General features: G+C 44.4%; 1 protein-coding gene across 2 annotated transcripts in view; it reads right to left on the reverse strand.

Moving 5' to 3' along the window:
• The window catches only part of DPP10 (dipeptidyl peptidase like 10), a 486,601-nt gene extending 475,093 nt beyond the window's left edge, over nt 1–11,508 (reverse strand). Inside the window, exon 1 of one of the 2 annotated variants that reach the window (XM_040561195.1) lies at nt 11,382–11,508. Coding sequence is in view for 1 of the 2 variants with exons in the window: in XM_040561191.1 (XP_040417125.1) it covers nt 11,382–11,441 (60 nt within the window). In the remaining variant the exon portion in view is untranslated. The remainder of the gene's footprint in view (nt 1–11,381) is intronic. The other variant, XM_040561191.1, reaches the window with a different exon arrangement.
• Between the last annotated feature and the right edge of the window lie 2,588 nt (nt 11,509–14,096).

A 14,096-nucleotide genomic window follows, 5' to 3' on the forward strand; every position in this document is an offset into this window, starting at 1 on the left:
CTCTGCAGCCTTGCGCAAGACACTCATGTTCTCTTTGCCTCAATGTCCACTCTGAAAAGGAATTCATCATTTTTAACTGTTCGTCCTGTTGGCATGTTGACCATTTCTTAAGGTGTTTTTTGAAAATGTAAACTGTCTCCTATGGAAAATTCTAAGTATCACAGACCTTACTTGGGAAACCACCACACACAAGAAAACTTCTGAAAAGAGTAAGTTTTGATTAAATAATGATTTGGGGAGTAGGTCTGTTAAAAAAAGCATAATACCAGTCTATTACCCATCTTTCATTGCCATCTATGTTCTCTATAACCGTAATGAAGAAAATACATCAAATAGTCCTGAATTTAGAGGACTAATTAGTGTGATTTCAGTACTTCTTACTACCTTCATTTTCTTGGAAACTTATGGCATATTTTTAAACATCAAACTGAGAAAACACTAAGAAACTGAAATGTAATATTTTCAGGCAAGCCCCCTTATAGAAAATAGTTACGATATTTTATCTTTTTTTCCTACCCTTTTCTTTTGAAAGTTTCTGCTCATTACCACAACCTTTTGATCTACATGAGAGTCCTCAGCTGGAAGTAGAATGAAAAATACAATAGAAAGAGAAAAAGTTAGCACAAAGTAAGGCACGATCCCACAAGACATGCAGATTCTTCCAGCCCTTCCAGGCTGCCTCTGGTTAGATGGGAGGGAATATTTTTGACAACCTTGCTGCCTTTGCTAGTAATTTTAATTTTCTCCTTTTTTCTACTCTGTGAAGTAAATGAGACTTCAGTTTACAACAGGGCTCTACTTTAGTTACGTCTTGAAAACTCCCAGCTGCTAACAATGGCATTTAGCCAGTGGTTGGCAGACAAGAACTTTGATGCCTCCACAAACACCTTCTGGCTTAAAACCATGTATTTGACATCTTCAGCCTTGGAGGCAGATGATGATCTGTCCCAGCCTGGATATTTTCTTAGAAACTCAAATAATGGAGGCAATGATAAAGGAAAAGAAAGCTACTTGTGTGGTATATAGTGAGTCAATACCCTGCAGGACTGGCCTCACTCATAAAACAAATATACCTAGGGACCCCCATTTCTCACTCCGTTATGCATTAAGAGGGCTTATAATTGATTAATGAGGTATAAAGTCTCAACATTTTACTTTTACTGAACATTTTCATACGACAGCACAGAGATATTTCCATTATAAGTAGTCTTTGGTGGCAGAAGCAGTTTGTATCCAGCTCGTGCACTGCCTGCCACATGCTGGGCATGACTCCACGTCAGAGGGGATATTCATTACTGTTCAGCAGCAACTTTATTAGATAAGTTGCCAAGAGGGCCTACACATTACACCAAAGAAACAGCCACCCTGCCTTTCCCCTTTATATATTTGCGGTTTGCATTTATCTCTCAGTGTTCCAATACGCAACTTTTCTGAGACATCTCCTCTAAGACGTTTTATTGTTTATTTACAGCAATTTAGCTACTTTATCAGCCACTTAGATGATATATTTACCCAGATACTTCATCTGGAACATGATTTCTTTTATGTCTATTAATCTACACTGCACTTTTCTACAGCAGAATTGTAGCTACTCAATAATTTAAGCTTTGACATGATGAGACTTTGTCTAACATTCACGGAACTATTCCAGAGAACTATCACATTATCACTTGCTGCTCTACAGATGCTATACTGATAGATATTCAACATTTCATTTTAAAATATTAAAATCTGAATGCAAATTGTGTAAGCACGATCACACCAGTCATTATTGCAAGCAGTTATTAAACAGAAACACAAATTTGTGCTAAACTGTAACGCTACTAATTCCACTCCTTTGCTCTGAATCTACGTGTCATTAAAGACCGATCTGCGAGGTTTCAGATACACACTGTCTGCTTTTGCCACAGTGACAACAAAGAAATAGTGGGAAATAATGAGCACAGTCCGCTGCTCTTCAAAAAATAATTGAGCTGAGCAAGAACAATGCTCAAGAATTGTTAGCTTTTTTAAAAATACGGCACCATAAAACTAAAATTCTGTCCAAAACCCTCTGTATCAGTCGCAGGCACTTTTCCAAAGTCTTGCAATGTGTTTTTTCTGCAGTGTGTGCAGCATTCTTCAAATGAGAGTATACAGTACTTTCTTTGATTACAGTTTAAACATGAAACATAAAAATCTTGAGACTTAAATGTGTTTTCAGTCAAGCTGAATCTTTTTTTATTTCTATAGCACATAACCTGTGCCAGGTTTATTTTGTAGGGATTTGTATTCAGAGTACTTAGAGGATGACATATGCAGAATAAAATAAAATAAAATTTATTAATCTTTCTCAACCTGAGAAGCTGAGTTTTTGAAAATCCTGCTGTGATGATTTTTTCCTCTATCAGAATTTGATGCTAAGTTTAAATTGACGTTAGAAGATAAAAAAAATATGTTTCAGAGGGAAAGGGGATAGATTAGATGAGATTTAAAAGCTTTTTCAAATATTCCATGTAAACAAAAAGGCAGATATGCTCTGTAAAAGGAGTTTTAATTACAGAAATCTTCTCAGGCAGGGTGACCCAAATTTTCTATCGGCTAGCTGTCCTGCAGCATCAGGAGCGTTACTTCAGCACACCACCTGCCACAGAACACTCCTTCTGAACGCTCTGCCTGAACCTATGAACACAGGTAACGTTATTCAGAGCTGTAAAACATTGCCAAAGAGCTTCTATCTTAAAATGGCATCAGCTGCTCGATGGGTTTCTTCAGCAAATGTGACCTCGCTTGGGATGCACCTACTGTCACCAGAGATTTCTGTAAATCACTGAGGCTAAAGAAGCATCCAGAGAGTTTGGGAAATGCTTAGAGAGGAGTAAATACTGTGAAAATAGAAAAACACCAATATTTCCTTAATTATTTTATGGATTTGTTTTCACTGAGCTTTTGTTTGCCCTCCACAAATATTTGCATAATCGAGTTTCAGAGACATTAACGTTCCCAGAAAACACATTACTGCTGTTGAATTTTAAAAGCTGAGATTTTTCAAACTCCAGACTAAACCTATACAAATACATGTACTTGTGGATGTAAACTGAGGTTTTACTGAAGGCAACCACGGGGAATTCACAGCTCAAAAATTATCACCAGAAAAGCAAGTCCTGAGTAGCTTGTATCTGGGCTTTAAACAGAAAAATCCTTTGTTATTATGACTTGCAGTAGTCAGAGACTTTGTCTGAAAAATTGGTGAAAATATTTCTTGTATGGGCACAGTCCTGTCATCTCCAGGTTGAAAGCAAAAATCAAGCTGAGTCTAACACCTGCACGACGAAGACAATTCACACAGGGCAATTTGCACAACACACCCCCAGCAAGCACGCCTCCTGAGGTCACAGAGTAACTGAGCCATTCACTTTTCTTCCTCCTCTTATTACGACTGACTCGGTATTTTCCTGCCACTTGTCATCCTTTCTGTTTTTGCTCCTTTTTCCCCAAAAATACAGTCACCCCAGGGTTCCTGTGCGGAATCTGTGCCTGGCTGAGCGCTGCTGGCCCCAGAGGGAGCAGCTGGTGAGTCTGCCCCAACTCCCGTTCTCAGCTCCAGCCATCAGCCGCTGCGTCCTGCACACAAAAGGTCACCTAAGTGATTATTGATACGTGTATAAATTACAGCAGGAAAACTTTCAGTCAGTCATTGCAGATGCTTTTATGGGTTCGGATTAGCAGGGGAGGGAGAAAAAGGATCCTCCCAAGCAGCAGAAACTAATACGTCCCAGAAGGGGATGATGCGCGGCAATTTCCTTCCAGCCTCACGGAGGAGCAAGGTTAGGTAGGACGGAGACTCAGCAACCAGCCTGCTCTGCTGCTCGGCTTCGCACACGCCAGATTTGCTTGTATGGGTAAAACGCGAGTGATGGGAAAGCAAAAAGCTCTGCGGGTTGACTCCTTTCCAGCTCAGGAGCTGTGACCGCAATCTCAACACACATCTAAACTTACTCACACTGCCAACAGGCAAACAGGTTAAAGAAAAAAGTAATAAAACGTCTCTGCCCTCCCCTAAATTTACCCAAAAAGCTAATGTAAGCCCGAAGACCTTCCTTGTGCAGTTACACACTGCTCAGCAGGACCAGCCTAGCTCAGGTGCTGGCACTCCAGGTCTGTGCGCTCACAAGAGGCTGAGCACAGAGGGAACCGCGGGTGCTCCCCGGCCCCCTGCCCACTCCCTCGGTGAGCCAGTGAGACACAAAGGCTGAAAGTGGCTGGGCTCATCGCACACGAGAATGTGTAAAAGCTGGTTTTTAAAATGATGCTCATGTCTGCAGGTCACCTCTGCAGCAAATATGAAGAGAAATGTTTGTGGCATTAATCCTGCGCTGGCAGACGGGTGGATTGCAAGCTGAGTGCTTAGTGCTCTAAAGGGAAGGGGGTGAAAAAATGATTTCTTTTAGGTGTATAGCTTAATTGGGAAGTTAGGGATTCTCCTGCCTATGCAATTGCTTTCACAAAAGAAAAAAAGTTGATTTTGAAATGTTAACCTGCTGCTCATCTGTAATATCCAGGGAAAACTAACCTGACGGGTAGACGCTTGCCTTACACTGCCGAAACCACAAGTTCTGAAGCATAAATAAGGCTGATAAACCAACAGCACTTAAACAAAGTTTCTTCGTGCCCTGAGTGTTGCATCGATGAGCAAATCCAGCGCAGGACACGCCGAGGGGCCGGGTCGCTCTCTGTCGTTTCCCCCACGGGAGAGGGATCAGCCCCTGAGCACAGCTCCGGTGCCTGTGCAGCTTCCTCGCGCCTCCCGACACCAAGTTCATCTTCTTTAATGACATAAGCTTCAAAGCGAATTTGATACTAAGAGCTGGCATGTGGTACCGAGTTCTCAAGCTATGGGAAAATAAAACAACCTAAATGCTGTCCTTTAATATAATAGCATCAATTTGTCCACACTTAGCAAGCCATTAAGCACCTCCAAAGTCTGCTGCTGTAAATCACAGGAGCTTGCACGCTCCCGTTAACCAAACAGCTTTCGGTTTGACTTCTCCACAATTGTGTTAACACAGGAACTGGTAGAAATCTACGAGCAGAAATGTCACTGGTTTACGGTCTGATATCTTTTACATACACAGGTAGCTCTCGTTTTACAAGAAATAATGAGCTTACTGTTATTATTGGAATACTCATTTTTATAAGCTACATGAATTAAAACATTACAGAATAAGTTTTAAACAACTTACTGTTTGGAAGAGACTATGAATTTAACTCCTGCCCGTCATTGCCTGTCGCAGTGCTAAACCACCACTGCACAAGCAACTTAATCCAGCAACTTAATACAAAATAATTTTTGTATCCTTGCAAAACATTTCCCAAAGGGGAAAAGCTACATAGTTATTGATGTAACTTTCCCAACAAACTTGTTTTTGTTACTGTTTCTGTTACACAAACCAAGGGGCCCAGTCACAACCAACCTTGTGTTTATGTTTTTTTCAGGTTTCTTGCCCCAATTGCCTGACACTTCCAAAACTTCATCCTCTGAGATTTGAAAACTTTCTTCAAATTTGTAGCCTAAATAAAAAGCCAGGAGGAAGGTTTCCTGGCTCCTGTTCTCTCTTTAAGGCTGAGACTTTCTGCGACGATTTTGGTGCAGCTGGCCACATCTAGCAACGCAATCGAATCTAGCAGCCAGCATCTCCAGGAGCTCTCCTTAGCTGCAGCTCAGCTGCAATGTCCCAGCCCCATCTCCTTCACCAGCCGCACTCAGACCCCGTCTGCCCTCCGACTCCGTCCCGCTCCCCTCGGGGTGCCCAGCTGGGGTCAGCCCCACGGGTCCCACCAGCCCACGGCCCTGCCTGCCCCTCCTCAGCCAGCACCAAGAAGCGAGCATTTCACAGCACAACGCACTCAAACTATTCCACAGGTTAACTTCGAGATGAAACAAATCCTGCCCTCGCCCACGGCAGCTGCATTACCTTCACGGCTGAGGACCGTGGGGTCCCTCATCGAGCAGAGCACCGACTCCCGCTGTTGCCTTTCCTCGGGTGCCCGGGGTTGCTGTGAATCACTCTTAGCTCCGTTCGCTGCATAACGAACCTGCATGCCTAATTGTGTTTCTCTGAAACAAGAAGCCCTTGAGGCATTCTGCTACTGCCAGGTACCCCATTTTGAGGGTCACAGAGGTTAATTCGCAGGGCCGATGACTCCTTCCTCCTGGCACACGCTGCCAGTGGCGCTGGGTGTTGTCAACACGCATGAGACGTCGAAGTTATTGATCCAGAAAACTGTCAGATGATTAACACAGCACAATCACTAACCTGGGTGTTGCATGATTTAACATTTATAAATCTCTTTGAGGACCTGAAATGAAAATCTATAGAAATGAAAGGTCCTAAATACATCCCGAAGCAATGTTTAGTTGAGGGACAGCATGCAAATCTTTCCATGCTCAGTTTAAGAACGAAATACTGAACAAGATAAGCGCAAAATTATTTTTGCATGTTTTAGTAGAACAGTTTTGGATTACAGAATGAGAAAGATTAAATTTTCCGTGATGTGGTGTCCTTTCAGGAAGTGTTATCTAACACTCACAGACCCGTATCTTAAATGGCTTCAGAGAGAATCAAACTTAATGCCCTATTTCCTAAAGTAATGATTTGGGGTAGGAGAATTATATGATTACAACCCAGGAAAGTACTAACCTCTTATTAAATATACTTCATCATAACGTTCATGTGTTTTCGTGTATATTAGTTTTACAATGAATGCCTTTTCTAAATTCCCAGCATTATCGTTAAAAGTTATAAATTGCAAACGTATTAGAATACAGTGGGGTGCGTGTGTGGCTTTATTTATTACGTGCATAAAGTCTGCAGCACAGGATCTGTATATATACTTTAACATATGCTACTATCTAGCAGCTTTTTTCTAATTGCTTTTAAGTTTTTATGAAACGAGCAGGGAATTAAGAATGCGAAGTTCTGGAGGCACATTAACAATTTGTACGTGCAAGGAACAGCCAAGAAACGTAACCTGCTGGCAGGTTTGCGGCTGGCAATGAAGCCAGGCTCCCCTGCGAGGACAGACCCCGACCACCCCCTGGTAGGGAGCGCAGGGCCGTCACCCTTGGGATCCACTGTGCGAGCACGGTGTGCTCACAGCACACACATGGGACTAGATAGCACTTCGTCCCCTCATCTGTCCCCACTTCCTTGTTTTTTAACTCGTCCTGCTTTTTTAATTAGCTGTTTTTCTTCCAGTCAGCCCCAATCAAAAGTGACCTAACTAAAACAAACCTTCATGTTCCCTTTGACATGGAGCAATTGCGTTGTAATAGATGGGAAGGGGAAAACATAAATATTCCAGAATTTTTTTCTCATTCTTGCAGCTTTTTGTTTGTAACTGCACATCTTCTTATGAAGGAAGGGATGTTTTTAGAAGGAAAAGGCACCGGTTCTGCTGTGGTGGTACAGATGTTGGCAGGGAGACTGGAACAGAAAGGTAATATGTGGAAATGGGAAGATTTAGAGGCTGTGGTTAGCCTTTACATTTCTGTTGAGAGACCTGCAATACCTGACTACGCTAGAAAGCTTGTTCTCCATCGTGGCTGTATTTTTGGTCCATAAAATACAAATAAAACATGCCCGCAACTCCTCTCAACCCAAACTTGATCAAAAACAGTTCCCTAAAATGGAAGAAAAGCAAATGATGAGGATGCAGAAGAGCCCAAAATGCTTTCAGGGAACAAGACCCACAGCACCTCTATCCTGCTGCAAGCCAGGTTCTCTGGTTAGTGCGACAATCACTGCTGGTGTCCCCTACAAGCGTGAGGTTACCACTTTGCACCTACATGAAGACAGAGCTGATTTCTCCTAAGGCTGCATTTCAAGACAGCTGCACGGAGCTGCAGCACCAGCGGGCAACACGCAGCACGGCGATGCTCTGGTCATCCAAAGCCTTAATCAAAATACCCTGCAAACCTCTTAGTTTTAAATGTATCACTTTTTCTTTTTTTTTAACATTATTAAGCTGCCATCATCTGCTGTCCCAACAATACTCCTTGTGCCCTTCGTTATATATTACCCTGGATAATTCATAATTGAATGTTTGCTGAGATTATCTGTTAGCGACTTGGTTTTGATGTAATGGATTTCAGAAAGACTGTTCTCATTTTAAGGGATTTACTTCCCAAACAGCTGGTAGATTTGAACCATTCCCACACACGCACAAAGCCTGTTTTGCGCACATCCTGTGGACATTTAGAGATCAAACTACCTGAGGTTTCAACCTAAGAAGCATTACCAGGCTGTCTTCATCAACACGGCCAGCTACATATTCCTATCCCCCTGGCTTTAGGAGAAGGTGCACGAAGAGCAGCCTGCAGAAGCAGGCAGATGTTTGCAGCTGAGGTGCAGCTTTGGCGTAAAAGTCCCAGTTGCTGTAAAAATGTAAAGTCCACAGGGAACATCACAACCCCCCTTCAAATATATGTTCTTCTACCTAAGTGTGAATAAGACAACTACTCATAAACCACTATTCATCAATTAGTGAGCGTTAAAACACTGCTACAATAACCTGAAACATGGACATTCCTGATACTGTCCCTGGATGCTGCCAGAACTTGCAGCAGAATTTTTGCTGATGGCAGATCTGCACTTGCCTTTTATAGTTTACAATCTAAAAGCTAATGAATAAATAAAAGCGAAAGGAAGGCAAAGACGCAAGAGTAGAGTAAAAGGGGATAACATACATATTATATTACATAGTAATTATGTGCTTCTGAAATGCCAATTAGTAACTCCTTCCATCATCCAGCTCACAGACAGATCAATATTAGGTTGATACAGGCAGAGAGCCATGATTTGGTGGAGAATGTTTTACTATTAAAGAATGTGGAAAACCACAGAAATATTAGCTTAACTCCTTTTTTTTTAAGTGCAAATCGTAGTCCCAACTGTGTTAAAAGCAAGACATAAGTGTTTCTCTTCTGCAGTACCTGTAATTTCTGTAGAAATGTTTCATTTGAAAGAATTTCTAATGGCAGACCTTGGACAGCTAAGAATTATTTTCTATTTCTGTTTTTTTGGAGTTTTTTTGTGCATTTTTTTGTGTTGTTTTTTTTTTTTTTAATTCCTCCAAACAAGTCAAACAATGTTTTAACAGACATTTCCTCTGTGGCAAAAATAATAATAATAATTTGGCTATTTGTACAATATAACTATGCACAACAGCAGAGTGATGCTCCTGGAAGATCTGATTTGCTCGCAGTGTTGATGAGTGAGAATGTAAAGAACAAAACCGGGTCTGTTGTGCGGGGGGCTCCTGGAGCCCAGGCTGCAATGACAAGTAAGGTGCGCATTTAGCACTCCCAGCTAGACCCTAAAAGTTTTTCTTACAGATCTCAGAGTGAATGATCATTATCCATAGTAGTGCCAGCAAGGTGGTAAGATTTGCCATCATTTCTGAAAAGCTGTAAAAAGACTTAGAGGTAAAAGAAGGCTTTAGGAGATTTTGCATTTTATCCAAGGGGTTTTTTTCTGCTTTATATTAGATTTCCTCTGCCAATTTGTTGCTGCGTCACTGAAACTACTTCAGATGCAGCACAATGCATCCTCAGGGCTCAGGGATGCAAACACAGCACCCTCCCTCAACAGCAGGGAGGTGAGAAAGGGGCAGGATACCCCCAGCCTCCCTGCGGTTCCAGGAACCCTCCCCGGGCAAGTCCTCAAGATTCAACCTACTGGACAAGAGGATTAGGCTGCTTTTTGTGATGGGGGCTCAAAAGTTTATGCTGTGTTACTGAGCAGTGCGTAGCTGGTCCCAGAAACACCGAGAAGCAATATTACATTAATCGTAACGCATAGGAACTGAGATGTTACTGGTTCCTGTACTGGACAGAAATGTAAGCCATAATAAAAAGAGGAAAAGAAGACTTCATATATCTCATTCACATCAGGTGTGAAGAATTTCTGTAGCCTGTTTTTCTTGCATTTTCTTAATTCCTGGAATTAACAATATTTCTTGGCAAGGTATGATTAATATGCAATTTATATTTGTCTGGTCACTAATGATGTATTTTAGAAATAATTTCCAATACGATGCCCTCATTACCATAGGGCACCTACTACCTGTCATATACACTTTCTCACAGAATAGCCACCTGCTTAGCATGGAAGCACTTGAAACTATGTATAAAGCACATTTTACACCTGACAGATTGAATTAAGTGCAGAAAAATGGGATGGTTTTCTAATGGCATCAGTATTACTGTGCCGGTTGTAAAACGGACTCACGTCTAGAAGGCTCTGATTCATGTTCTCTCTTTTTGAAGACTATTGACTCGTCTGGGTCGCTCTTTTTTTTGTTGTTGTTAATGGCGTATTGATATTGGTTGTTGCTGTTGCTTTGGGTTAGAAGTCCAGTCAAATGAATTTACTAAACGTTGCTGTCAGTGAAAAATTAGCATCAGCTGTAGCAAACATGGGACAGGAATACTTCCCTGAGCAAGGACCACACTGCTCGGGTCCCCGGTACCTTCAGAGACAGACCTGCAGAGGATGAAATGGTTTCAAGCGATGTAACATTACATATGCTGAGACTCTGAAGAGGACCAGGGCAGCTGTAATTCATCGCTTCCCGTGACCTTGCACATCCGAGCATGTAGTGACCGGCCGTTTGCAGCGCGGTGGGCACGGTCACGCATCACCCAACCCGTCATTACAGCCCCAGGTCCATCCCACCCCGTCCACGAGCCCAGCTGGCAGGGAAGCGACGGTGCCACCGGAGGATTCACCCCTTCCATCCCCTCCTGCATCAGCTCCCGGCCCCAAATCCCATTCCCCGCAGATACCAGACAAAGCAGCCTTGTCCTGGAGGGCTGATCTGGGGCAAAGGCCCCACAGCGCCCCGGCCCCCGAGGGGCACCCATCCATCCCACAGCATGCTTGGAGGCAGCCGAATCGCTGCTGCAAAGTTTCTGGGTGTTAGATTTTCACAGCTAAGCATCAATAACCAAATGCAGGTCGCTGGTTGTGTTACCAGCTTATTTCTAAGGGAGAAACAATAATAACAATAATAATAAAATCACTTCTCTCTACAGAGAGGCTTTTCAGTGAATACAAACCTGCCCGGGGGACTTCATCTGATGGCCACACACCTCGCCGAGGAAGCAGCTCCCGATCGATCCGGGGGACAGGGGAGAGGCAGGGGGCAGGGGAGGCGACACCCCCAGCCCCGGTCCCCCCAAGACCCCGACCCCGTCCCCCCCGAGGCACGCCGGCAGCTCCTCCGGGCAAACTTCGGGCAGCCGCCGAGGGGGCGAGGAAACCGAAAACTTTCCCCACGCTCTCCACGGCCACCACCCCGGCTCCCCCCAGCCTCCCGAGCCCGGGTCCCGGCCCTACCTTGACGGCCCTGGAGGACTGGCACTGCCCCTGGTGCGACACGGTCGCCGTCTGGTTCATGGTGCCGGCTGCGGCGCCCGCCGCCTCCGAGCGGGCTGCGACGGCGGCGGCTCCTCAGGGGGGGGACGCCCGGCACCGCCCCGGGGCCGGGCCGGGGCTGGGCCGGGCTGGGCTGGGCTGAACTGGCTTGAAACGGGCCGAACTGGGTTGAACTGGGCCGAACCGGGCCGCTGGTGGTCCTGAGGGCTCCGCACCGCTCCCGCTGCGGCGCCGCTGCGCTGCCAGGTGCGGGGCGGCGGCAGCCACAGCGCTGAGGGGGGTGGCTGAAACCTTCCCTCTCGGTGATAAACGTGGCTCTGATCCGGCCAAATGGCTCCTTGGGGGGTTTTTTGGGGTGTAATCTGCAAAGCCGGCCGGCGGGCAGCACGCACACAGTGCTTCTCCACAGGGCCTGGCCTGAGGTGGGACCCAAGGGGGTGCGGGCATGGCAGCAGGTAAGCGCTGTGGGCAGGCCGAGACACCCCGGGCTGACAGCGAGCGAAATGTCGTGTGCCGCACATGCACAACACTCCTAAATAACCTCTGGTTTTGGAGAAACTGCCTAAGGAGGCTCCGAGGGGTGTGTGAGACCACAGCAACGTAGGCCAGGAGGAAGCGAGGAAGGAAGGGAGCGAGCAGAGCCAACAGCCGTGGCTCGGGGCTCCCAAAGAAAGAGCAGGTTTGGAGCCTCTCGTTGCATGAGGCTCCAGGTCCAGATACCGTACCAAGAGCTATATTACCCAAAAAATGGGACTGAAGACTGGACTTGAAGGTTCCTCAGTTGGTACAGAGGGGGACAGAGCAAGCAAACTTCAGTTTGGGGCAAAGGCTAGCAGTCTCTCTTACTTTTACCATAGTCTGCTTCATACCCAAATGTTTTCCGAAAAGAAAGTCTGCGTGTTATCAGCACCAGGAGCTGAAGCAATTCGGGATAACCTGGAGGCTTCAAGGACACATTTTTCTTCATCTTGAAATATGTTTGTGTTTGACAATCTCAGATGGGAACTACTCGAAGCCAAAAGGATGAACTCACAATATTTTTAGTTGGACTAAGTATCTGTGGAGTTTTGTAAGCTCCTGTGGGAACTTTGTGTAAAGTTTTTGTGCTTGATGTTACATTTCATAGTGGCTGACCCATGTGAGCCACAAAAAAAAAAAAAAAAAAAAAAAAAAAAAAAAAAACAGTTTTAAGCTAACGGAAAAATCTCTTCCTTATGAAAACAATAAAAAAGCAGCTTGGGTAAAAAGCTGTCAGTCAGAGATAAGATCAATAATTTGCTGGCATTGTTTTTAAATTAACTTCTACAAATTGTAATTTATACGTTCCTAGGAGGAATAAATTTTGCTGGTTCACCTCCTGCTTTTACCGGGTGCAACCTTATTACAGCATGAACCTAATGAGGGTGATCAGGAGTTGTAATGACTCTATAAATGCACCATTCATTATTACAACACATCTCAGAAACAACCTAGGTTAACAGAGCAGGTTTCCACATGATGCCAGCAGAACGTCTGCGCTGCTGGCTCCCCCAAATGCCACCCCTGCCACCCTTGAGCTCCTCCATGCAGCTGCCAATCCTCCATCCTGGGCAATCCTCTTGGGTACCTGGCTGCCAAGCAAACTCACCTCACCCTGGATGTTAACTGCGAACACAAGTATCCATGTTAGCCCTGCAAGGCAGTTGTTCAAAAGTTTCAGCATCCTTAGGGTACAATTAAATAACTGAGTGATTACCAAAATATGCTGGAGAATATGAAAGCTGTGAGCAGATGCCTCTCTTACATATTGCAGTAGAGCAGGTGGTACCTGCTGGTGTCAGAGCTGCCCTTCGGCGTGCTAAACAACCCCCCTTCTTGAAATATTTAAAAAGAGTAAAGAAATCAGCATGATCAGCCAGGAAAATTGATGAAACTATCCAGAAAGTTTAAATGAAAAGCCAGTCCCCATTTCCCTGCCTGCCGCGCTGCCCAAACGCAGTGAGCAGCCGCACACAGCCGGTCCTCCTGCTGGAGGTACATCTCCCTGGGCCCCCATCACTGTCCCTGTCCTGTCATTACCTGCTGCCAGTGATTCCCGGTACAGTTCCCTGGCTGCACATTTCCCTGCTGCTTTCTTGCTTGCTTGCTTTCTAAACCTTATGTTCTTACAAAAAAAAAAAACAACAAAGCTTTATTTTTTTTTCTGAGCCACAATTCCTGAATTACCTTGTATACTCTCCGTTTTAAGAAATAAAACATTAAAGTGTGTATTGGTAATTAGATGTACTTCATCACAACATGTTTTCCAATAGCTGTTTGCTTTCTTTTCTCTTCCATGCAAGTACATAAAATTCCCTTTTACTGCTGTTCCACATACCCAGGGCCTAATTCTGTGCTCACACAGGTTGGCAGCTATTGACAGGAGTGCGGTGTTACCAGGCTCGACAGGGGATGCTTCAGAGTAACAGCCAAAAGGATTTAAGAAAGCAAAACAAAATAAAAAATACATTTGTGGCCATACTAATTTGCTTTAGCCCACAAGTTTCTCTTTCTGATTCCATTACGGCCCTTCCTTAAAGGCCTGAGACCAAAGTTGTACCCTGTTCACACAGCATTTACAAACTAGCTAGAAAATGAGGAGAAACATTTTTGCACACAAGGAACTTCAGCGAAAAAGAACAAATCCTTTTTCTTCAA

This window comes from Cygnus olor, chromosome 6 (assembly GCF_009769625.2).
Source record: "Cygnus olor isolate bCygOlo1 chromosome 6, bCygOlo1.pri.v2, whole genome shotgun sequence".
Lineage (NCBI taxonomy): Eukaryota > Metazoa > Chordata > Aves > Anseriformes > Anatidae > Cygnus > Cygnus olor.